Genomic DNA, 27,198 nt, shown 5'->3' with positions numbered 1-27,198 from the left:
AATCATAAGATTTATCTTTATTTTTTTCTGTCCACATAAGGGCATGTGGGCGGCCAATGGGCCCCGGGGGGCCAATAAGGCTTATGTGGGAGCCAAGCCCATGGGCTTATGTGGGGAGCCTTAGGGCCATTGGCCCTTCAAGACGAACATTTGACAAGTAGGCCTAATGATAATTCCACTATCGTAATTATTATTTATAATTATTATTTATAATTATACTTTAAATGTGCTGGCTGCCATCAGTCAGTTTTAGTTTCAGACTAATGATAACATATTGCTTATTTTACTGTCCAATGACATGAAATGGCACAAGGGACGGACCCCACAAAAAGACCCCAAATATCGGCGTGCGCTACGAGCACACACACATGTGCCCTTTTCTGGTGTTTGAGCCCCTGCTCCCTCAGTGCTCTCTGCACGGCCCTACTATAGTGGGATTTGAAGGCAGTTGCAAAACGCAACCCCTGTTACATATTAGATGTATCATTTTAATCTAGTGACAGTTACACACCTCCACCACCAGGGGGCGAAAGACATTAAGGCAACAGTGCATGGATCATTTGTTGCGCATGCGTAAAAACTTTGACCCGGCAGCAGGGTTGTGCGTGTACAGCGTTTAGCACTGCAGCATGGTAGCAGCATGGAGTTTGTTAGCCTTTAGCTCTGTGGTTGTTTTTCATCGTGGTGTGAAATAAACGGATTGTTGCTAAAAACAACGTCTCATAATGGAGGTCAAAACGTGTCAAATGGAGTCTGTACGGCTGAAGATACATGAACACATGACGTCGGTGGGAGAGGACATATTGTGTGTTTTGGACAAACAGCAACAGAGTGGTGGTGCTGATGTTTGTTGTGTGAAGCTTGATGTCAGAGTGTTTGTGTTGGAGCGCCTCAGTTTGGCTGCTCAGGTCATGTGCAACCTATTTCAGAGAGAGATGGAGACACTAGAAACTCTGCTGGAGAAACAAAACAAAGTGCTGGACATTGGTGTTGATATGGACATCGATCTACACACTGCAGGTTGGTAAACTCTGAACAACACCAGCTCAGCTACAAGTAGCATTAAGTGTGTGTGCGTGCGTGCGTGCGTGCGTGCGTGCGTGCGTCCGTCCGTCCGTCCGTCCGATGGGCCTTGCCTATCATTTTGTCATTAAACCCCTCAGTCTCACATTTGTTTTTTTTAAAGCAATGTGGTCATAAGTGGTATGGCTGACTTGGTACTGCAGCCTAGGGGATATTTCTCATGTTATTTTAAAGGCTTAAGTTTGTTTGTTAATACATCAAAGATCCATAATGGATAAAGCCTTGGCCTGGAAGAGAGGTCATCAGGTGGTCCCCAACCTTCTTTAAAAAAATAAATCCCACAATTTTGCAACCCATTTTTTCACCCAGTGTCAATTATCTAATGTAATCCTGGGCGCTACACTTCCTCTGCCAACCTGGGGGTTGGGGGGCAGCAGACTGACCTCATCCTTCCTTCTATGCATGAGGAGTCCAAGCTGCTGCTTTTCACCTGACAGGGGGGAGTTTCCCTGGCCGGATGTAGCACGTGGAAGGAACACGTTATTCCGACCAGATCCTTTCCCTCCATTAGGCGCCCTGGCTGGCCAGGGGGAGGTAGTTTAGAGACCAGGATTACTGCATGTTGTTTTGTGAGGGTACCTACCCTAGGGGACACGGGGAGAACATGTGAGGGTACCTACCCTAGGGGTCATGGGGAGAACATGCAAACTCCACACAGAAAGGCCCTTTCGCCAACCCCGCCTCGGGTATGCGCACTGATGACGCAGAGGAGAGAACACGCCCTAGCGTCCCCAGCGGGAATCGAACCCAGGACCTTTTAGCTGTGAGGCTAAAAGGTCACAGTGTTTCGACCACCACAAGGTCAGCAGTGATTGGCCAAATCACTGGCCCTCTCATCCAGGCTTCCAGCTATTGTCCTTTCTCTATGCCAGAGCCAACAGGAGGCTCCACCTGCCTTGTGTGTTCTTCTGGCATTGCAGCCACTTAGAGGTTTCTAGGACTGGTTTGCGACCTGCCTAGGGTCCTACGTCTCACCAGACTATAAGTCTGTGCGGTGTGCAACTGTGCATGCATCTGTCCTTGTCCACACTTGGCCTTACTCTGGTGTTATTGAGTCAAGGTGGGTTGTTTGAGCCTTCTCTGCGTCTGTGTCATTGTCATTGTTGTTGCTGTTAAATCTGTCCTAGTGAGCCTCTCTTCCTCCTCCTCTGAGACTCTGGGGATATTGCTCGATATACATCTATACATCTATCAGGATTCAGGAAAATATACAATGTTAGAGCTTTACAACAGTAAGCCAACTATTAGGGGACTAACTATATTGGGGCATTTGAACAGTAATGCTTATCAGTCACAATGTGGGACAGGGTTTCAATTTGTGGGACGCTTAAAGTCTTGGAAATGAGGGACTGTCCCACGCAAAGGGAGACACCTGGTCTCCGTTCTGTGAGGCCTTCACTGTTTCCATGTGAATCCTGAGATCTACATGATTCTCACTGACACTGTTCTATTATAGCAGCTGGGTTTACCTTTTTATCATTGCTGCCGGGCAGAGAAACCTTGTATCTCCGTAATTCAGAAGGAGCTAGTGCATTCTCTGTCCCCGGCCATCAGGCGTGGCACTGCCGGGGGGAGGGGCGGCACCTGCCCGGGAAGGTGGGGGGATTAGTGGAGTTCCGCGGCAATGTCGGTCCATTCCGTGGCCGACGCCGCAACTGCCGATAACAGCCGCGGCTCCCGATATGAGTTGCCGGTTAAAAATCACCTGTGTCTTCCCTGTGAGGTTAGGGTTTGGGGTAGGGTGTCAGCGTCGCTGGTTAAAACTCACCCATGGCTCCCTACGTGTGCTGCCGGTTTAAAACAGCCGTGTCTTCCCTGTGAGGTTAGGGTCTGGGGTAGGGTGTCGGACTGCTGCCGCCGGTGCCGGAAAATGCACTCTCTCCCAAAAGTAACAAATAGCCGATCTACAAGCTTTTGATCTGATATTTTTGAGTGGTGCAACCTCTCCTATAGACAGCTATGTGTGTCCCTGGGTCCCTGGCTGGCTGGCTGGCTGTGTCCGAGCATGAAAATAGCGTTTGGTTGGTTTTCACCGCCAAGTGTCACTGTTGTGCAGCCACACACACACACACACACACACACACACACACACACACACACACACACACACACACACACACACACATATTAACTGTATATATGATGATTTCGCGTGTGACAGTACAGTAGAGTACAGTAGAGGGACCCCCACACGTTAACTGTCATTTCCCGACCGTTTTGGACGTGGGGCGGCTCGCCGGAACCGGGCCGGTACCCTGGGCGCATTCCTGTGGGTCTGGAACTTCCGGGAACTCCCCGGGGACGCCCACACAGAGGCCTATGCAATGAAAAAATTACTGCTTGCTAGATGTTCTTTCATTTTGTTCTTTCATTTTAAATTAGTTTTTTGTTTTTTTAAAACATTCTGGTTCATAGTATACATTAATTTATTCTAATTTAGTCTGATTCAGTTTTTTACAGGAGTGTTATGCTGTAGTCCAGTGTTTCCCAACCTTTTTTGTCCCAGGGCACACTTTTCATAGCCTAAAAATCTCGGGGCACACCTAGATATACGGGGGTGTGCATGTGTGTGTGTATATATATATATATATATATATATATATATAGTAAAACGTATTTGATACCAAACACATTATACTTTTGACAGAGTAAAACTTCTTTGAACCCAATATACTTTTAAAAACACACATGACAGCACTCATCTGTCTGACACATTTAACCTTTTTTAGATTTTTTTATTTGAAGCTAGATCTATAGCTTCTTCATTAAAACTTCATTAAAAAACATCTAATTAATTGGAGGCTTTGTGATTAATTAATCTCACATTCGCATATCAATAGGCCTATTTGACCTGAGCAGTGTGCTTTTTTTTCAAATGGATAATGGATGGATAATAATATTATTTATATAATGCTTGCCGTGTAAACGCAGCAGCGAGTGTGAGGGGCTGGGGAACGGATGGAAAGTACATAGTGTTATTAAGGAGGACTCCTTCTAACTCCTAACTATATGGAAGTTAACCTAACGTGCTTGCAAGACAATGATATTCATTTAGCATCACTGCACACATTTTACTACAATGTGTGTGTATTCCTTCAACCTGACATTCCCATTAAACTAGGCTGTTTCATTTCCATATAGCCTATATACATCCACTTACTTGGAAATGGAAATGTAAGCTACATTTTATACGTTTTATACTTTTGAAAGTTAACAGCAGTATTTCAATGTTTTAAACATGTTATAGGCCTAAACATTTGGTGGTTTTCAAACTCTCCATGGGTGATTGTAATCCGTGCAGGGAAGTACATGTCTCTGATGTCTTGGTACAGTGGACAGACGGTTAGGAAGTGTAGCTCAGTCTCTACCTCGTTTTGTGTGCTGTGTGTGCATAGTCTGTCTTCTCTTGGGAGCCAGGTCTCTCTCTCTCTCCTTCCATGAGAGCAGCAGCATTTGTTTGCACCATTCAACACCCTACATTACATTTACCACACATCCACTCACTTACACTACTGATCTACTGATTAACACAAGCCACTTAATACTTTAGTATTGTTTGATGCATACATTTATTATATTGTGAATCAATATTGGTTTGTGCACCTTTAAACAGCTGTGTGTCTTCCTCCTTTGTTATGGCCCAAGAGCCAGGTCATAACACTATCTATCTATCTATCTATCTATCTATCTATCTATCTGACAGTTACACACCTCCACCACCAGGGGGCGAAAGGTATTAAGGCAACAGTGCCTGGATTCTTTATTGCGCATGCGTGAAAACTTTGACCCGTTCGGAAGTACTTGTTTGCATCACGTGGCCACGCCAGTTGTTTTCCACGGTAATGTTGTTGAACAAACATGTTGTCGTGCCTCTCGGGAATTGTTGATATTTCTGCGTTTATTACACATTCTATATTACAGTAGGAACAGAAAGCTTGGTGGAAATGTCTTGACTCTCCCAAAGGAGGTGAAAAGCTTCAAATGGAGTCTGTACGGCTGAAGATAAATGAACAGCAAGTATTGGAGAGTCTGGATTGGTCCGATGAGCTTAAAAGCACACTTGTCGAAGAAGCTTGGCTTGGCTTCAAAACCAAATATACATCAGTACTGAACAACATGGCTCCTTTGAGAACCACCAGGGGCAAAACCCGCTCGGAACCATGGATGAATTCGGACATACTGGCTGCAATGAAAGCCAGAGACAAAAAATGCTCTGAATTTCTAAAATGCAAGTCAAAGCAAGCCAAGCGCTTCGACAGTGTTCGCCAAGCTCGTTTGAACAACCTAAATACCCAACGAATCAAGCTAAGAAACAGTGTAACTGCCATGACCAAATCAGCTAAAAGTAACTTCATCAATGATAAAGCACAGGAAAACAAAAACAATCCTCATGAGCTCTGGAAGCTACTAAACAATCAACTAGGCTATGGTCAGAAACTAAAAACCAGGTTTTCAAACATAAACATCAAATCGGACAACACTCTCATCACTGACAACCTTGATGTGGCCAACTACTTGAATATCTTCTTTACAAACATAGCAACAACTCTGGTTAACAAACTGCCCTCCCACTCTGGGCTCTTTGGTGTAGAGCACATTACAACCTTCTACAGAAACCTAGGTGTTTGTAAAGACGATTTTAAACTAGTTATGGTAACAACTGATGAGGTAATTAAGAAACTGAGTGCCCTCCAGCCCCACAAGGCCACAGGCCATGACAACATTCCCTCCAAATTTCTCAGAGACTCAGCCATCTCTATAGCTCCAATCATCACCCACATAGTAAACCTCTCCATCAAACAGGGACAGGTCCCCCAAGATTTCAAACTGGCCAAAGTAACCCCCTTGCACAAGAAAGGGAGTAAATTAGACCCCGGCAACTACCGCCCTATTTCTATTCTTAGTTCCATCTCGAAAGTGATGGGAAAAATAGTCTATGAACAGGTTGAAAAGTATCTTGCCACTAATAAATTATTGTACGAGTTCCAATCTGGCTTCAGAACATCCCACTCCACTGACACATGCCTTCTCTATTTGAGCGACCACATCAAACAAGAGGTGGACGCTGGCAAATACTGCGGCATGGTCATGCTGGACCTCCAAAAGGCTTTTGACACCGTGAACCACTCCATACTGGTTAACAAGCTAAAAGCAATTGGTTTCGATAGCACATCAGTGAGCTGGATGCAATCCTACCTGGAGGGGAGAGAACAGATGGTGGAAGTGAACGGAACACTGTCCCCTCCCCTCCCAGTGAGCTGTGGCGTTCCACAAGGAAGCATACTAGGGCCTCTACTGTTCCTAATATATGTAAACGACATGACTTCAGCTTGTGACTGCAACTTGTTCCTGTTCGCAGATGACTCAGCACTGCTGGTCTCGGACAGGGACAAACTGCAGGTTGAAAATGCCCTCAGCTCTGAACTCGGTAGAATCTGCACCTGGCTCGCTGATAACAAACTATCTTTACACCTGGGAAAAACTGAATCCATTCTCTTTGGCTCTAATAGTAATCTCAGCAAGGCAAATGGCTTCTTGGTTAAAGTGGGTGACAATGTTATCACACGTAAAGATGAAATTACCTACCTAGGTTCCATCCTGGAGGCTAATCTTTCCGGTGATAAAATGGCCACCAACGTAATCAAAAAGGTCAACCATAGAACAAGATTCCTTTACAGGATCTCCTCACTGGTCAACAAAAACACCTTGAAGACCTTAACAGGAGCCCTTGTACAGGGTTTCTTTGACTATGCATGCACCTCCTGGTACCACAGCACCTCAAAGTCCACAAGATTCGATACACCACCAAGATACCCATGTGTCTAGATACTTCCTTAATGTTAACGAAGTCCACACCCACAACACCAGAGGGAGTGCAACGAACCATGTACAACCCAGATTCGGCACAAACAAGGGACTAAATTCTTTTCGCTCCTATGCCACCAAAATGTGGAACGCCCTACCAACTGTCATTAAGACATGCGAATCCCTTGACTCTTTCAAAACCGCTCTCAAAGGGCACCTACGGACGGCTGCAATTCGAAACTGGCCCCTGTAAAATCGGAATCCCTCAAACACGAACGCATGGACAACACAAGAGACGGTCGCGGCCACACAGCCAACTCAAGGTATGGCCACTGAGCCAACTTGGGGACCCAACGCAGCTCCTCCAAGGAAAACAAACAAATTAACGGAGCTGAACGTGAATCCCCCCCCCACCGCCCACCCCTTTTTTCCCCCTCACTGTATATGTTTCTTTTCCCTTTTTACCTCCTTTATGATGAATTCCTGTTCTGTCTATAGAAGTGTCTATTTGTACGTCTCTAAATGTTTTGATGATTTGAACATGGTGGACCCTATTGGAAACAAGTGTAATGCTTAATTGGGTCGTCCACTCACAGTTAACAGCCTTTGTATTGAGTTTGTGCTTGAAATGTACTGTAATTCTGCAAACTGTTAATAAATTCTTCAATCAATCAATCAAAGCTAGCGTCGGTGGGAGAGGAGATATTGTTTGTTGTGGACAAACAGCGTGGCGCTGCTGATGTTTGTAGTGTGGAGCTTAGCGTCAGAGTGTTTGTGTTGGAGCGCCTCAGCGCGGTGGGAGAGTTCATGGTCAACCTCTTCCAGAGAGAGATGGAGACACTAGAAACTCTGCTGGAGACACAAAACAAACGGCTGGACATTGATTTTGATATGGACATCGATCTACACACTGCAGGTTAGTAGACTCTGAACAACACCAGCTTAGCTACAAGTAGCATTAAGCTAGCTGAACTGAACTATATTTACCAGTAGTTATACTAGCCCTAGAATGTCTGTGAACATGCATAAATTACATATATTCCTGTATAAACAGCCAAAGATCGGATGCCTCTGCTCCCAGTGAGCAAGGAGACATGGGTTGCATAAATGTGCTCTGCGCTCCGTTTGTACTCACCCAATACATAATTCCAAAGACGTGGAGTGAGATATTGTCCTCTAGTTTCACATCCATGTAAAAGTTCTGGCAGAAAATGCTTATTTATTCAAATATCTCTCATCTTTTCATGGGGGTGCACACGGACGACATTTTCTCATGGCGACGGGTCCGGAATGATAGCTGGAATTCCATTTATGACAGTCACTCGCAGGGCAGAGTTTTCTTTTGCAGCCTAGGCTCCAGAGACACAGGCATGGCGTGCGCAGTGCCTTTTAAATCCATTCTCTGCAGCTGTAAGAAATTAATTAATATCAAACCGAAAGAGCGCATTTCATAAGGGCGTATTTCATTCTAAAGGACAAGTGTAGGTTACATTAATGATGATAAAACGTATCTTTTAAACAATGGTTATCCTGACAAAATGAATAGGAGAATAAATGTCATATTTGAGTTGAGAAAAGCACTTTGAGTTGCTCTGCTGATGCTACCTTCTCTCTCCTCCTTCTGTCTGTGTGTTAAGAGGTTTCATCTGAATATGAGGAGAGGGGATCCAGTCTGGTCCTGGAGGAACCACAACCTCCACAACAACAGGAGAGGAGATCCAGTCTGGTCCTGGAGGAACCACACCCTCCACAGATTAAAGAGGAACAACAGGAAAGGAGATCCAGTCTGGTCCAGGAGGAACCACAACCTCCACAACATCAGGAGAGGAGATCCAGTCTGGTCCTGGAGGAACCACAACCTCCACAGATTAAAGACGAACAGGAAGAGGAGACTGGTGAGTCAACTTTGACATTACTACGTAGGAAAATGTGGTGCAATACTCTCTCAGGTAAAACATTTTTGTATTTGTATTAGTATTAGTCTAACCAGACTAAAAGGTCAATCAGACTATGTGAACCCAGACTATTAATAATCAGGGGGGCACACAACCGTTGTGCCAGTGCGCATAGCCGCATACGTCGTCAAAATGTTTTCTGCGCGGTAGATCAAAGGCATGCAAGGCGCATTTGTGCACCAACAGCTGAGACAGTTATGTAGAGAAATCTGACAGGCATTCAAAAGGAACTCAAATGTGATGTTAATGTCCTGTAAGTAGACTTAGGTTTTGATTAGGTTTTGTTCATTCTTTTTTTTTCTCCACGATGTTTATGGTGTCAGTCATTCATGTATACTTATTGTCTACGTTATTCATTCATATAGCCGGTTTATTTTGTGCCGAGTGCCGCCCGAATTTACATGATCATTATGTTTAATTATTATAGGACGATATCGATCATGTAATTTGGGCCATCGTGTTTATTCAATTCAATATTAAAATATAAAAATATGACCGGGGAGGAGGCGGAGCTCGGTTGCATCACACGCACGCACGCACACAAACACACACACGCAGTCACACACACACCCACCCACACACAGCCAACGTGCACGGTGAAATTTTATCATAACTCCATAAGGTAAGTTTGTTTCCTTCTGCTCTAGTTAGTTAAGTTAAGCTAACGTAGCAAAACTAATGTCTGTTTACCTTTAGCTGTGGTTAGCTAAAAGCTAATCAATATATTTCGGTCATAGCTGAATATTGTCTGTCTGTCTGTCTGTCTGTGTCTCTCTCTGGGGTGTGTGTGTCTGTCTGTTTGTGTCTCTCTTGTCTCTGTCTGTCTGGTGGGGGGCCCTCAGATTTCTAATATTATGGGGGCCAGTTTCGAATTGCAGCCGTCCGTAGGTGCTCTTTGAGAGCGGTTTTGAAGGAGTCAAGGGATTCACATATCTTTATGGCTGTTGGTAGGTGTGAAATCTATTTAGTCCCTTCTGCACATGGTTTGTTGAACTCCCTCTGGTGTTGTGAGTGTTGACATTAAGGTATTTAGACAGGTACCTGAGTATCTTGGTGGTGTAGCGAACCTTGTAGACCAGACTCATTTCAAGATGCTGTACTCTGTCGTCAACCCTAAGCCATTCCAGCCTGTCAAAGTGTGCGTGACAGAGTGTGTGTGTGTGTGTGTGTGTGTGTGTGTGTGTGTCTGTGTCTGTGTCTGTGTCTGTGTCTGTGTCTGTGAGCTGCAGTATGCTGATGATTGCGCAATCTTAGCACACAGCCCAGAATCCATGCAACAGGCCCTCAACACAGTTTTCACAGCTCGAAGCTCTGGCACACGGCCGCTCAGCCTGGCGGGTCACATGTGCCAATTTCGCAGATAAGCGACAGCAACCAACAGAAGAGATTCGAGAGACGCGCCCAGCGACACCGGAGGGAAGCCGGCGTTCCTCCGGCGGGCGGGATCCATTCCGGCTGTCATCCGTCTCCGGTGGTCACCAGACTATACCCGGTTGTCACATAGTCTATTCCTATGAGTCACTATAGATAGACTCCCAGCACCAGGCACTTCATTCAGGAGTGGTGGATTATATATCATAAACTTCTGTTGAACACTTGTTACTTAAATGTAACTATTCAAATGCAACATTATATTCAATACAAACAAATTATGCAAGACAATTACAAGAATGACTAATCTTTACTTGTACAAGTGAGTAAATGTTCTTGTCCAAATGTGGCTCAAATGTCAAGCCCTGAAAACTATCTGTGATGATGTTCCTCCAAAAATGAAAAGTTCAAACATTAAATGTTTTTCTCTCTTTGTGTCTTTTTTCTAGCCGTCCCGCACCTCCCTGTGTGTAAAGAGGAAGTTGTCACTGAACAACCAGATAGGAGCTCCAGTCTGGTCCAGGAGGAACCACAACCACCACAGATTAAAGATGAACAAGAGGAGCTACTTCAAAGACCAATGGAGGCTGATGGGTCAACGTTGACATTACAAGCAGTGAAAAGTGAAGATGATCATGATGATGAAAACAGAGAGACAGAGCCTGTAGCCGGCACCTCAACCGAACACATGAAAACACAAGCTGATGTAGAGGACTGTGGAACATCACAACCAACTAGTGACGACCAGCTCCTCTCTTCACACTGTTCTGAATCTGACACTGAAGACAGTGATGAGTGGCAGGAGACCAGTGAAGGTCAGTCAACTTTAAACACACTGAAATCACACAAGAAACAACATGTGGAAGGACAAAGATTGTCGTTGAGCAGCAAGCTGTCCAAGGACCTGCAATCTTCAAAACAAACTCACTCCATGAGGAGCCACACAGGGAAGAAACACTTTAGTTGTACAGACTGTGGCAAATGTTTTAATCGTAAGGCAAGTCTGACGAGGCACACAATGACTCATACAGGGGAAAAGCCCTTTACTTGTAACGTGTGTGGTAAAGGCTGTGCTCTGAGTAGTCATCTAAAATCACACATGAGGACTCATACAGGGGAAAAGCCCTTTACTTGTAACGTGTGTGGTAAAGGCTTTGCTCATGGTGCTAATCTAAAAACACACATGATGACTCATACAGGGGAAAAACCCTTTACTTGTAATGTGTGTATTAAAGGCTTCATTCATAGTGGTGATCTAAAAAAACACATGAGGACTCATACAGGTGAAAAGCCCTTTACTTGTAACGTGTGTGGTAAAGCCTTTGCTATGAGTGGTCATCTAAAAAGACACATGAGGACTCATGCAGGGAGGAAACCCTTTAGTTGCAGTTAGTGCCAAATGCTTGGGTCAAAATGCACATCTGAGGATAATGAGGAGGAATCATACAGGGAAGAAGTGGTTAGTTGTAATAGTAATAAATGCACATTTTCCCCATGAACCCATTTGAGTTGACACATGATATAACCGCATTCATTATATTCCAGGATGACAATGACAGATGATAGATACTAAAGCAGTGGAATCAGATAATCTGACAATAGATTGTCAAAGTCCCGCCCCTTTCAGAACGAAGACGGCACCAGAAGAGAAGTTCCGATTCATTTCCCCATAGACATATCAACACATATTTATTTAAAGACCTTTTAAGCCTCGGAAAAAGCCAACTCAGATTGTGACAAATCATGACAATGACAAAAAAAATTGGTCCGGACAAATCATTAGAAATAAGAAAAAAGTGTTACTCTCCCCTTTTTTTCTTCTAATTTGTTTGGCCCAATTATTTTTAGTTTATTGTTATTGTTATTATTTGTCACCATCCGAATTTAAAGACCACCACAATTTAGTTTCTTGTTATCTTTTTGTATGTAAAACCTATATAAACATGGACGAGATTTTTTTTGTCTTTGGTAGATTATTTCTCTATGGTAACACTGTTTAATTATACCGTTGGATGTTTCAGTCGTTATACCTTTATACGTTTGGAAACTCAAAACAATTCAATGGCAACAGAAGGTTTGGCATTGGCAGAGATTTGTCACATTTGTTGTGGGTGTATCCCACACATACTAGCATGTTCATTGTCAGCGTGTAGATTCATAAACCAAGTGTGATGCTATGTTAACACATTTTCCTGCACATTAGATTTGTTTCTTCAGTATTTTGTTTCTTTCTGTTTTCTTTTTTTTCAGGATTTGGAAAGTGAAAGTGGTTAAATGTGTCTGTGTTTTATAAATATTGAACCAATGTTAAAAGTACTAACATTGGTTGACTAAATAATTAACTAGTTTGCGTCTGTTGGAATGAAGGTTCTTTCATATTCTGCAAACTGCCTACAACTGCTAGTTTCTCATTTTTATTTTATTTTTTTCTTTAACCTGTACTACCTATACTCAAGGTATTAATATTATTATTATTATTATTATTATTTTAATTACATCCATTATTATTATTTGTTATTATTATTGTTATAATTATTTGGGGTCAAGTCCGATGGGGAAGATCCCTTATTGTTCGTACAGCAACGCAGATCGGCTGAGGCTGCCAAAACTTGCAGTTCTGGCTTAACTGTGCAGTCGTTTTTTGCAAAACTTGGCAATATGGTAGAGGGCTATGCTACTTTAAACGGTGAGGCCCACAACCATTGGCCAAAGGGTGGCACTTTAGCACTCAAGTGAAAATTAGAATATAAAAAAGGTATAGCTCATGAACCTGACAGTCAGCGGACTCCCTCTTTACCAAGCGTTTCCACCTTGTAGGTTCTGCCTTGCGTAGAACATACACGCCTGTTTAATCTAACGTGATGATGTTTATGGTCGCTATCGGAACACGTTACTAACATGTTTCAAATGGACAGATCTACAAGATAACAGCGTGTCTGTTGTGCACCGCGTTACACTTGTAGATCAGCTTATTTTGGCAAGCAAGCCCCTATACAATGGATCCACTTGTTAATAAAGTAGCAATCTGTAGGATATCCTTTTCTCACGTATAATGAGAAAGAAGTTAATTGATTTAAGTTTGACCTCAAGACTAAAGGCTAATACAACTTGGCAAGAATATTATAAAAGCCATTTATATTGAACAATTGCTCACTCATTCCCCTTTGCAGATGTAGTGTTTTGCAGGTAGCGGGGATTGAACCCCAGTCTCCCACTCGCCAGACCGACACACAACCTGTCGTGCCAACAGAGCTGAGCCTGATTGTCAGGGCTGTTGTGGGCCGGGTCTTGATATCTTTCATCAGAGCATATGATTATTATTTGATTAATATAATATCACTGTCGTATGTCGGAATGACTGGGGAAATGGATCAAATCTGGACACACGACACAGCTATAATGTATTTCAGATGATAAGTCTTGTGATGATATGTTGTCATGAAATATTAAACTAAACAAAATACATACATACATGGATGCACCTGGGACGTATCCTCAGTGATGTATCCTAAGGTCATCGGGGTTTCGGGTCTCCCAACATCATACCCCTCACTCAGTTGACCCAGCCGGGGTGATCAAGTCCCGACTTACGTCCCAGTAGCTACCCTTGATCAGTCCCATTAGGGAAAAACCAGGGCCACACAATCCGTTCTTCCTGAACTACTCTGCCGGGACTGGGAGGTACCATTCTGGCACGTGGAAGGACTAGGCTCTGTGGGTTGACTCCTGTCCGGGCCCCTCCTACGTCTCACCAGGTCCACTCCTGCTCTCACCAGGTCAGGCCCTGTGCGTTGCACCAGACTCCCAGCACCAGGCACTTTATTCAGGAATGGTGGATTCTCGAGCCGCAACAGTTCCGCAGGCTCCACCTTGCCCTTGGTGGTGCCGCAGGCTCCGCTTGAGGCTTGAATGGCCCTCCTAAAGGCCTCACCATGGGTTTGTTGGGCTTCTTCCTCACGGAAGACACAGGCTGGGGCGCCAACCCATACTGCTCCCGGGTGCCGTCTAATTTCCGGCTGCCACCCGTCTCTCCGGTGGTCACCAGACTATTCCTGGTTGTCACATAGTCTATTCCTATGAGTCACTATAAATAGAGCAACTAAACAAAATACATACATACATGGATGCACCTGGGACGTATCCTCAGTGATGTATCCTAAGGTCATCGGGGTTTCGGGTCTCCCAACATCATACCCCCCACTCAGGTTACCCAGCCGGGGTGATCAAGTCCCAACTTACGTCCCAGTAGCTACCCTTGATCAGTCCCATTAGGGAAAAACCAGGGCCACACAATCCGTTCTTCCTGAACTACTCTGCCGGGACTGGGAGGTACCATTCTGGCACGTGGAAGGACTAGGCTCTGTGGGTTGACTCCTGTCCGGGCCCCTCCTACGTCTCACCAGGTCCACTCCTGCTCTCACCAGGTCAGGCCCTGTGCGTTGCACCAGACTCCCAGCACCAGGCACTTTATTCAGGAATGGTGGATTCTCGAGCCGCAACAGTTCCGCAGGCTCCACCTTGCCCTTGGTGGTGCCGCAGGCTCCGCTTGAGGCTTGAATGGCCCTCCTAAAGGCCTCACCATGGGTTGGTTGGGCTTCTTCCTCACGGAAGACACAGGCTGGGGCGCCAACCCATACTGCTCCCGGGTGCCGTCTAATTTCCGGCTGCCACCCGTCTCTCCGGTGGTCACCAGACTATTCCTGGTTGTCACATAGTCTATTCCTATGAGTCACTATAAATAGAGCAACTAAACAAAATACATACATACATGGATGCACCTGGGACGTATCCTCAGTGATGTATCCTAAGGTCATCGGGGTTTCGGGTCTCCCAACATCATACCCCTCACTCAGGTTACCCAGCCGGGGTGATCAAGTCCCAACTTACGTCCCAGTAGCTACCCTTGATCAGTCCCATTAGGGAAAAACCAGGGCCACACAATCCGTTCTTCCTGAACTACTCTGCCGGGACTGGGAGGTACCATTCTGGCACGTGGAAGGACTAGGCTCTGTGGGTTGACTCCTGTCCGGGCCCCTCCTACGTCTCACCAGGTCCACTCCTGCTCTCACCAGGTCAGGCCCTGTGCGTTGCACCAGACTCCCAGCACCAGGCACTTTATTCAGGAATGGTGGATTCTCGAGCCGCAACAGTTCCGCAGGCTCCACCTTGCCCTTGGTGGTGCCGCAGGCTCCGCTTGAGGCTTGAATGGCCCTCCTAAAGGCCTCACCATGGGTTTGTTGGGCTTCTTCCTCACGGAAGACACAGGCTGGGGCGCCAACCCATACTGCTCCCGGGTGCCGTCTAATTTCCGGCTGCCACCCGTCTCTCCGGTGGTCACCAGACTATTCCTGGTTGTCACATAGTCTATTCCTATGAGTCACTATAAATAGAATAACTAAACAAAATACATACATACATGGATGCACCTGGGACGTATCCTCAGTGATGTATCCTAAGGTCAAATGATTCACGGGACATTTGTAGTTACCGAGGCATGCATGTCTGGCGTTCATGTTGTGATCAATATACAGTAGCATTATAGCCCTATTGGCCCCACAGCTGATCAGCCTAAGTATTAAGCCATGCTCTGCAAGCCAGCTCTCCTCCAAAGGTGAGATATGAGCAGGCTGCCTCGTTGGGAACAGATGCACGACCATTTTGTCGTGGTATTTATATAAGTCACACATTCAACAAGCTTTGAACTGAGCAGATTGGGCAGATTGGCCAAAACATCTTTAAAACGGCCACCTTTTGCATTTATTTCACCATAGTAATGGTGAAGAGGGCAGTTTTTTATAGACGGGTAAAGGGGCAGGGGCTGAAGCCTATGCACGTGTCTGCCTTTTCTTAACGGTCACCAGTGGACCTAGAATACAGTGTTTTGGGGGTCTTCTCCTGGCTGGCAGGCCGGCCGGCCGGAGGATTGACATTAAAGATGTGGATTGATCCATCATGTCATGCTGTGGTCTCACTCTTTCTACCAAAACCTCTTAGTGCGGCGACACATTCCCATGATGACAGTCTGTTAAGAGAGCCCACGCAAAACTGCCCAAAAATCACTTTCACCTAGAAAATCCATTCACATTTTTTATAATTCAGCTGACTGTGGAGACACATGCTGGAACTTTTTACTTTGAAATGTTTTATAGTTTCTGAGTTATTTAATTTAAACGCCAAATGCATACTCAATGGCGAAAACACAAACTTTGGCACCACGTATTAAAAAAAGAAAAAAAACATTGTTTAGATTTTTTAGATTTTTTTTAATTAAAAAAATAATAATATATATATATATATATATATATTTTTTTTTCAAAGACGTCCACAGACGTCTTGGGCTATGCACGTGCGGTAATACCCAAGACGTCCACAGACGTCTTGGGCACAAAATGTGTTAAGATGTGATCTTTATTGTCTGTATATATATAAATGATAAACCCTTATTCTGAAGTGCCACACCGGAAGTACCGGATATGCCTGTTACCCAATGTTTTTATAATGACGCTGCTAATAAAGATGTTCGAGTTATTATGGTCACCTCATTCTTTTCCTCCGTTTTGTTTGTTTAGTCCGACTAGCTCCAGGCTATCTAGACTCGTCCTTATCGCTGTAATGGCAGCTCTGCTAACACAGTCTATACAGAGTATCTGGTATTTTTGTAACCTCCAAAAGAAAAACTAAAAACAAGAAAAAATTATATTATGAGACCATCACTGCGTCAAATGTAATTAAAAAAATCTAAAATGTTACAGAAAATATACAATATTCAAAATTGGCCAAATCGTCACCTATCTAAGAAAGGATTAGAAATAATTTTTCACAATATGGAACAGTGTCAAACAAGATGTAATGACTCAAATCCTACTGCTTGGCAGGGTGGGGGCGGGGGCGGGTGCCCCATTTTAAATATATATATTCTTTTGGGGGGTGTCCCTAGTTCAAACATGATTTTTTGGGGGTGTCTCCAGTTCAGTTATTAAGGGGTCCAGCTAAATGGCCTATGGTCCCTTATTGTAGTTGTCTGTTTTTAAGGGGCCGCGCCCAAAGTGCCTGGCCCCTTAAAACAAAATTGCATTTCTGGCTTAACCGTGCAGTCGGTTTTCGTGAAACTTGGCAATATGGTAGAGGGGTATGCTAAACGGTGAGAATGCAAAGCCCACGGCCATTGGCCAAAGGGTGGCGCTATAGCACTCAATCAATAGCACTCAAATGCAACATTTGAACAGGTATAGCTCCGTTTGACCGTCAACAATAAAACTTGGATAGACATATGCGTCTCCTCATGTCGAACAACCTTCGTGTTCTGACTTTTGACCTCTGACCCTGGCTAATGCTGCATTCACATGGAATCAGGCAAGCAGAAGATGGCAAACCGTAAGTCATTTTAGTGGACGGGAGCAGGACGGTAAACGGAACAGGACGGCACAGCAGCCTGGCAGCCAGATCCGGTGACGGTAACGGCAGGCGGCATCAATGGTAAAATATTTAATCTTTTTACCGTGCCGTCCAGCAGGTTTTGCCGTTTGCCGTCTACCGCTTGCCCGATTCCATGTGAATGCAGCATTAGTTCACCCACTATTTTGAATTATACATATTTTCTTATGTCAGCGCTCCAGGCCAAACCATGCAGTTGTTTTTCACGAAATGTGGCAATATGTTAGAGGGCTATGTCACCCTGCTTAGACACAAAGACCACAACCATTGGACAAAGGGTGGCACTGTAGCACTCGATTGAAAATCAGGCATAGCTCATGAACCACCAGCTGATGAACCACCAGTAATAATTACTAGGTAATTAGTACTAATACATAGATAATAATTTAGACTACCTGATGTTGGTGTCCAGTTATCGGTGGTGGACAAAGTAGCCTACGTGTGCTCAAGTATTCCTTTTAATGACAAATTAGTGAAATTACAAAGTACTTTTTCCATTTAATATCAATGCATCATGGATTCAAATTGTCAAAAGTGTGAAAAAAACTTATCTATCTGTCTGTCTGTCTGTCTGTCTGTTGTCACAGCCCCTGTAGTTGGCCTACTAGGGCCTGTGTGTATTCATATAGGCCTAGGTCTTTGCTTCCCACAGGTCCTGAGCAATTGCCAATCAATTGCCTGGCCAGTGGTCCCAGTATGTTCTATATCTGTTGTATTGTGTTTTTATATGGACATAGTGTTGGGTGCTGGCACATATGCACACATGGCATCAACGCATGGTGCTGTGTTCTGGCACACTATACACTCTGTCTTTCATTGTATTGTACTGTATGTGTCATTGTATGTTTAGTTTTACTACCATTTTAAGAGCCTGCTCAGGGACTACAGATGTAAATTAGCTTATGGCTAACTCTGGCACATTTACATGGAAGTGAAAACTGAAATGTTGATTAATGAGCATTGTCCCTGTCAAAAAAATAAATAAATAAATGGCTGGGAGTTGGCCGGCCTAACTCAATTAAATTAAATTCATAGGAGCTTTATTGGCATGAGAAAACATAAACACAAACGTTTACATTGCCAAAGCAAAAGTGGAACAAAACAATCAAGATAAAACAATACAATAAACATGTAAACAGAGCTGTGTTATATTAACACTTTGAGTAATACTATCAGAGATAGTTAGCGTATACATCCGAGACGTTTTATACTTTTGAAAGTTAACAGCAGTATTTCAATGTTTTAAACATGTTATAGGCCTAAACATTTGGTGGTTTTCAAACTCTCCTTGGGTGATTGTAATCCGTGCAGGGAAGTACATGTCTCTGATGTCTTGGTACAGTGGACAGACGGTTAGGAAGTGTAGCTCAGTCTCTACCTCGTTTTGTGTGCAGTGTGTGCATAGTCTGTCTTCTCTTGGGAGCCAGGTCTCTCTCTCTCTCCTTCCATGAGAGCAGCAGCATTTGTTTGCAGTGCACCATACAACACCCTACATTACATTTACCACACATCCACTCACTTACACTACTGATCTACTGATTAACACAAGCCACTTAATACTTTAGTATTGTTTGATGCATATGTTTATTATATTGTAAATAAATATTGGTTTGTGCACTTTTAAACAGCTGTGTGTCTTCCTCCTTTGTTATGGCACAAGAGCCAGGTCATAACACTATCTATCTATCTATCTATCTATCTATCTATCTATCTATCTATCTATCTATCTATCTATCTATCTATCTATCTATCTAGGGGTGGCGGTGGCTCAGGGGTAGAGTGCCTGGATGGTAACCGAAAGGTTGCCAGTTCGAACCCGGGCTCCCCCAGAGTTACTGTCAAAGTGTCCTTGAGCAAGACAATGAACCCCTAACTGCTCCCGATGTGCTAGTTGGTGCCTTGCATGGTTTCTTCTGCCATCGGTGTATGAATGTGTGTGTGAATGGGTGAATGTAATGCACAATCTCTGTAAAGCGCCTTGGATAAAGGCGCTATATAAATGCACCATTTACCATTTACCATTTATCTATCTATCTATCTATCTATCTATCTATCTATCTGACAGTTACACACCTCCACCACCAGGGGGCGAAAGGCATTAAGGCAACAGTGCCTGGATTATTTATTGCGCATGCGTGACAACTTTGACCCGGTCGGAAGTACTTGTTTGCATCACGTGGCCACGCTAGTTGTTTTCCACGGTAATGTTGTTGAACAAACATGTTGTCGTGCCTCTCGGGAATTGTTGATATTTCTGCCTTTATTACACATTCTATATTACAGTAGGAACAGAAAGCTTGGTGGAAATGTCTCCTAAAGGAGGTGAAAAGCGTCAAATGGAGTCTGTACGGCTGAAGATAAATGAACAGCTAGCGTCGGTGGGAGAGGAGATATTGTTTGTTGTGGACAAACAGCGTGGCGCTGCTGATGTTTGTAGTGTGGAGCTTAGCGTCAGAGTGTTTGTGTTGGAGCGCCTCAGCGCGGTGGGAGAGTTCATGGTCAAACTCTTCCAGAGAGAGATGGAGACACTAGAAACTCTGCTGGAGACACAAAACAAACTGCTGGACATTGATTTTGATATGGACATCGATCTACACACTGCAGGTTAGTAGACTCTGAACAACACCAGCTTAGCTACAAGTAGCATTAAGCTAGCTGAACTGAACTACATTTACCAGTAGTTATACTAGCCCTAGAATGTCTGTGAACATACATAAATTACATATATTCCTGTATAAACAGCCAAAGATCGGATGCCTCCGCTCCCAGTGAGCAAGGAGACATGGGTGGCATAAATGTGCTCTGCACTCCGTTTGTACTCACCCAATAAATAATTCCAAAGACGTGGAGTGAGATATTGTCAGCTGGACTTCCATTTATGACAGTCACTGGCAGGGCAGGGTTTTTTGCTGCAGCCTAGGCTCCAGAGTCAGAGGCACGGCGCGCAGAGTGCCTTTTTAAATGCATTCTCCGCAGCTGTAATAAATGTATTAATATCAAACCGAAAGAGCGCGTTTCATAAGGGCGTATTACATTCTAAAAGACAAGTGTAGGTTACATTAATGAAAAACACATCAGTAAAATAATGTCGGCATCGGTGCCAAAAATGACGGATACATCGGTGAGACCGATGTCGTGCTCTACTCACAACACCTTGCTCTGCGAGGCGTTGTGAAGAGACTCGAGACATCTTTTAAACGATGGTTATCCTGACAAAACGAATGGGAGAATAAATGTCATCTTTGAGTTGACAAAAGAGAATCCCGCACACTGTCTTCACTTAGGTTGGTTTTTATTGCAACGTTTCTGTCGTCAGACCTTCATCAGGCATAAAGCAGTACTGACAAACAGTCAGCATAAATACATCTCTGAGATCAGCGGGGGCCAATCGAATGACACACACCAATCCGTTACCATGGAGAGGGACTGATTTCCCGCTGTCATTGTGTGTGATGTCTAGTTAGTGTATTTTGGAGTACAGACCCTTATACCTGTAATTTATTAGGTCTGACCCCCAGTACATGTATTGGACATTATGCCCTCCAGGGACATGTTTTATTTCAATATAATTGTCCAATATTCATTCCGCAGTCGGTACATTTAAAAAGGTTTTCAATTTTTATTGTATATTGCCTTTACTATACTGATTGATTTATTCTATTGTAGCTATCTTATTCTATTTTGTGTATATTTATAAATGTTCCTTTTATCATGGAAAAAATATACCACCTGTACTCGCCTGTGGGCAGTCCCTCTCCATGGTAACGGATTGGTGTGTGTCATTCGATTGGCCCCCGCTGATCTCAGAGATGTATTTATGCTGACTGTTTGTCAGTACTGCTTTATGCCTGATGAAGGTCTGACGACCGAAACGTTGCAATAAAAACCAACCTAAGTGAAGACAGTGTGCGGGATTCTCTTTTTTCTACCTATCAGTTTCCTGTTATCCGACGCACCTGTCCTTTGTAGGTGTGCAGAAGGACTTTTTCGTATATCTTTGAGTTGACAAAAGCACTTTGAGTTCCTCTGCTGATGCTACCTTCTCTCTCCTCCTTCTGTCAGAATAAATGTCATCTTTGAGTTGACAAAAGCACTTTGAGTTCATCTGCTGATGCTACCTTCTCTCTCCTCCTTCTGTCTGTGTGTAAAGAGGTTTTATCTGAATATGAGGAGAGGAGATCCAGTCTGGTCCAGGAGGAACAACAACATCCACAGATTAAAGATGAACAGGAAGAGGAGACTGGTGAGTCAACTTTGACATTACTATGTAGGAAGATGTGGTGCTATACTCTTAGGTAAAACACAATGATGCTTTATTAGTATTATTCTAACAAGACTAAAGGGTTATCCAGCAACTGTAACGATATAGTTTGGTAACTCATGGTCCCCTAAAAGACAGACAGACACACAGCATGTTGTTTCCGCTTGTGCCGCTACATAAGTATAGCACAACAAGTTTGAACCCATAATCATGTTTAGCTATTAAGATGCTTGGCATAAATGGTGAGAGTCACATAAATGGTCAGAGTCACAGGCACGGCACGCGCAGTGGCTTTTCATAAAACAGTTTGCAGAATTACAGTACATTTCAAGCACAACTCAATACAAAAACTGTTAACTGTGAGTGGACGACCCAATAAAAGCATTACACTTGTTTACCAGAGGGTCCATCTTGTTCAATTCATCAAAACATTTAGAGATGTACAAATATACACTTACCCAGGGGGCAAACCACCCTTTTTTTAGGAAACCTGCATTTGTCATAACATACAAAGTTGTCCACCAGAAATAATATCTATGACCCCATAGGATCAAAACCTATATGGACAACTCGGTAAATTTTGTTGCGAAAGTCCAATAAGGCCGCCCCCAATATTAGCCCCTATTAGTTCACTCATTCTTGAGATGAGGGACAAAAGTGGAAAAAACATGTCCCACACATAAGAGCCTTATTTATGTTAAAAATAAATTAATTCATTAAAATAAAAGCACTTGCAAAGTTAAATGTAATACAGTTGTGTATTCTTATGCCATTAATTTCATTATATATTTTTTCATATGCCATCTGAATTAGTTAAAAGCAGGCACTGTACCCAAAAAGGCCTGTATTTAGCCTGTCCCCAGCAAGTTGTCACAATTTCAAACTGCCAAAAAAGTGTCTAATACTGTCACAATCACATAAATATACATACTAAATGAAAGTAGATTGTCAACAACATAGCAAACAATATACACATTTAATTTTAATTTAATTTTTAAATTAAATATCTCATATTAAATGTGTGTCCCACGTCTCCGTCAACTCCGTCAGGTTTTTTAAAAGTCTTAAATTAATCAGAAAATATTGTCGACAGATTTAGCCTGAATACTCCTTTTCCAAGTCCTGTTTATATTTGTTGCAACAGTGGAGCACCTGGTCTGACAAGCATTCAATTGTTTGATATTTTAAACAAACAATGTTGATATCAATGTGGTCACAGCTTTTACATGTCAACTCCGTCAGGACATTATTATGATTCCAAAATAATGTTTAGGGTTAGGTTTAGCTAACAACTGAAGAAAAAACTAAATGGCTAAATTGTACTACAGAGGGTTAAGATGAAAACAAATGCCCTTTTGTCAACTCCGTCAGGTTTTGTGTCTGACGGAGTTGACATGTATCTGACGGAGTTGACAAAAGTGTTCCCAAAACAATAAAATTATAGTTTTTGAATAATGGGAAGTATTCTAATTTGGCAGACAGTTAGAGCATGCCTTAAGGAACATTTTTGGCTATAGGGCCATCACAGATTTGTCTCGTGGTGACCATGGCAGCCATCTTCCAAAATGGCCGCCACCTGATGTTATTTTACAATAACTCAAGTTCTACACCACCTAGGATCTTGATTCTGGTGACTAATATTACATTTTCAAGGATGAGGGATACAGTGGTACAATTTAGATTTTCCCTGTGACCATGGCAGCCATTTTTCAAAATGGCCGCCACCTTCTGTTATTTTACAATAACTCAAGTTTTAGACCACCTAGGATCTTGATTCTGGTGACTAATCATACATTTTAAAAGATGAGGAATACAGTGGTACTATTTAGATTGGTCCTGTGACCATGGCAGCCATTGTTTTTCAAAATGGCCACCAACCTGCTGTTATTTTACCAATAATTCAAGTTATAGACCACCTAGGATCTTGATTCTGGTGACTAATCAATGTAATCATACATTTTAAAAGATGAGGAATACAGTGGTACTATTTAGATTTGTCCTGTGACCATGGCAGCCATTGTTTTTCAAAATGGCCACCAACCTGCTGTTATTTTACCAATAACTCAACCACCAAGGATCTTGGATCTGGCGACTAATCATTACATTTTCAAGGATGAACTTTCTCTGGGAGGGGTCAGGGGTTATTTCAGGTGCAGGTTGAGTTGCTACTGACAGGACATTACAGGAGGTGGGCTTTATGGCCTTTGACTTGTCCCTTTCAGGCACAGACGCACAGTTTGACTTCACTGGCCACTGCAGGGAACTGTGGGGGAGAAACTTTGGTCTCTTGACACCCCGATTAGGTTCAGGTTTTTTTTGGTAGAGACTTGCCTTTCATGACATCGTTGCTGCAGCAGTTGATCTCCTTACTGCAAGCGGTGGCACACTCTGGGTCTCTTGGGCGTTGTATCTTGGTGGCCTCATGCCAGTGTTTCTCCGTCCTCATGAGCTCTGTGTTCGGGGGCTCTTACATTGTCTTGGCTGGAGATTGCTTTCCTGCGGGGTCCAGCCCAGTCTTGTGCAGATGGCTGCTGGCCCACCTGGAGGCCCCAACCTCACTTGTTCGGTTGGTGTGATTAGGTGGGGTGGTCTTCCCCAATCAGGAGGAGGGGTTTGACCCTTTCAAACCGTTGTAGCGGCAGTCTGGCCAAGTGTCTGTATTTAGTTGTGAGGCTAGATACAGGATACGATTGCTCACCCAGCCCCAGGTGACTTGAGGTGAAGGCTCCTTTGATTTGGTAACATTGCTTTGGTTGACATGCTGGGGACACAGAGAACGACACTGATGCCTTCAGTGTCTGCACATCCTGCCTGATAGTTCTGAATGCAGATCTTCAGGTTTTCCGTTGAGGCAGAGTCTTTCGCTCACTGTTCGCCTTTGCACAGGCTATATGGCTAGGACTCGTGCTTCAACCACTCCGAGAACTCCAACAGGGTATTGGTTGCTCCTGGGCCGCAGAGCATTGTGCGGCGGAATTCAACTCTTATCTCTGGTGGCAGCTTGTTGAGGAGTCGTGCAACTTGTGAGCCGCCTCTAAGTTCTGTGTCTCCCTCTGGGCCTAGGGTTGTTAGCATGCCTACCAGCGACTGTACTTGAAGCGCAAACTTCTCAAAGGCCACCCCATCGCCTCAACAGATGTCGGCTGCCTCCAAGACACTTGCTATTTTCCGTAACACTAATTGGTGGGGCTGTCCAAACTTGTTATTTAGGTGTCACCCGGGTCTCTGTTGGTGAAGTCGGGTCTATAGGTGGTCTAGAACATGAGTTATTTAGTATGGGGATATTAATAAAATCTGGTAATAAAATCCTTACCAAGAATTTTCTTCACCGATGTGTTTGGAAGGGTGTCTACTAACATATCCCATTGCTTTATATTCAACCACCCTAGGGGAACTTTTGACAGCTGCTGAAAGTTGGGGTACCATCAACAACCAATATAAGGCAAAATGTTCATTATGCTTATAGCATGTGACATGTCAAACTAGGGGGTTTTCATGATTCTGAATGCATTCCAAGCATTAGCTATGCACGAAAAACACTCATTGGGCTGAAAACGGCCATAGCCGTCATCACAAATGTGATTAGGTCAGCACATTTGGGCACATTTGGGCAAGTGGATATGGCCGAATTTAGCCACTTGCCCAAATGTGCCCAAATGTGCTGACCTCATCACATCTGTGATGATGGCTATGGCCGTTTTTAGCTCAAGGAGTGTTTTTCGTGCAAAACTAATGCTTGGAATGGATTCAGAATCATGAAAACCCCCTCGTTTGACATGCCACATGCTACTTAAAGCATAATGAAATTTAGAATATTTAGCCTTATATTGGTTGTTGATGGTACCCAACTTTCAGCAGCTGTCAAAAATTCCCCTAGGGTGGTTCAATAGAAACCAATGTGGGATATGTTAGTAGACACCTTTACAAACAAGAACATTCTTGGTAAGAAATGTATTCCCAGATTTTACATTATTCTGATAATATTCCCTGACTAATTGGTAAAATAATAGAAGGTCCGCCATTTTTGAAAATGGCTTCCATTGTCACAGGATAAATCTAAATAGTACTACTGTATTCCTCATCCTTGACAATGTAGTATTAGTCACCAGAATCAAGATCCTAGGTGGTGTTGAACTTGAGTTATTGGGAAATAACAAAGTTGGCGGCCATTTTGAAAAATGTCTACCATGGTCACAGGACAAATCTAAATAGTACCAATGTATCCCACATCCTTGAAAATGTATGATTAGTCACCAGAATCAGGATCCTAGGTGGTGTAGAACTTGAGTTATTGTAAAGTAACAGCAGGTGGCGGCCATTTTGAAAAATGGCTGCCATGGTCACAGGGCAAATCTAAATAGTACCACTGTATTCCTCATCCTTGAAAATGTGGGATTAGTTACCAGAATCAAGATCCTAGGTGGTCTAGAACCTAAATCAGTTCAACTTGTCAACTCCGTCAGATGTTCGTCAACTCCGTCAGACGTTGGTCACATGATGTTTTTGTTAATTTCCAAAGAAATAGATGATTCAATGTCAAATATTTTGTGCTTATGTATTGAAACACCAACTGAAATACTACCTAATGATGCTTTTTATTTTTTTTAACATGTTTTTTATGTTATAATATTGAAAGTAAAGGTTGAAAATGAAGGATTTGAGAAATGGGATATTTCATAATAGTTTGATATTGGAATAAAACAATATTAAAGTAATTGTATTACTTAACTTGACTACTAAAAGCCATTATAAGATAACTGAGGACTTTATAGTATTGTTGAAATTATCAAATTAAAATAAAAGGGATTTTAGTGTGTCCGACGGAGTTGACATAAATCAGTTATAAAGTGCATAAATGTCCCATTTTAGAAAAATGTTATGCGAAAAACCTGTTCCTTCTCAAGATTGGTAGTTGAGACCTGTGTCTACAAATACATCCATTTCATTTTAATGGTTCTTAAAAAAAAAAAAAATCTGATTTGAAAAAGGTTTTGTCCCTTATCTCAAGAATGAGTGAGTTATAATGGGGGGTGAATAGGGATATTTTAGAGATATTTCCACGAAACTTCTCCGGTTGATCAATGATATGAATACGAACATGTTTTGTATTGCAAGTTTCCATGAAATCCAATATGGCGACCACAATATGGCCGCCACATTATTAGCACCAAAAAAATAGGTTTTGCCTCTAACTTCTGAACCAGATAAGCTAGAAATGCAAACTTGGTGTCTATTTCATGGTTTCTGACCTTGAGAGACTCAATGGAATACCTATTTTCATTATTGGGT

General features: G+C 43.2%; 1 protein-coding gene across 1 annotated transcript in view; it reads left to right on the top strand.

The window, feature by feature from the left end:
- Positions 1 to 725: 725 nt before the first annotated feature.
- LOC306919226 (uncharacterized protein) overlaps positions 726 to 27,198 on the top strand; it is a gene marked incomplete at both ends in the record, with an annotated part of 220,956 nt that continues 194,483 nt past the window's right edge. The window contains one exon of the mRNA XM_079532046.1: positions 726 to 1,020. Coding sequence (XP_079388172.1) covers positions 726 to 1,020 — 295 coding nt within the window. The remainder of the gene's footprint in view (positions 1,021 to 27,198) is intronic.

This window comes from Electrona antarctica (genome assembly GCF_951216825.1).
Source record: "Electrona antarctica genome assembly, contig: scaffold_25, whole genome shotgun sequence".
Lineage (NCBI taxonomy): Eukaryota > Metazoa > Chordata > Actinopteri > Myctophiformes > Myctophidae > Electrona > Electrona antarctica.
Note: the sequence above shows the minus strand (reverse complement) of the source record. Positions and strands in the feature narration are given on the sequence as shown.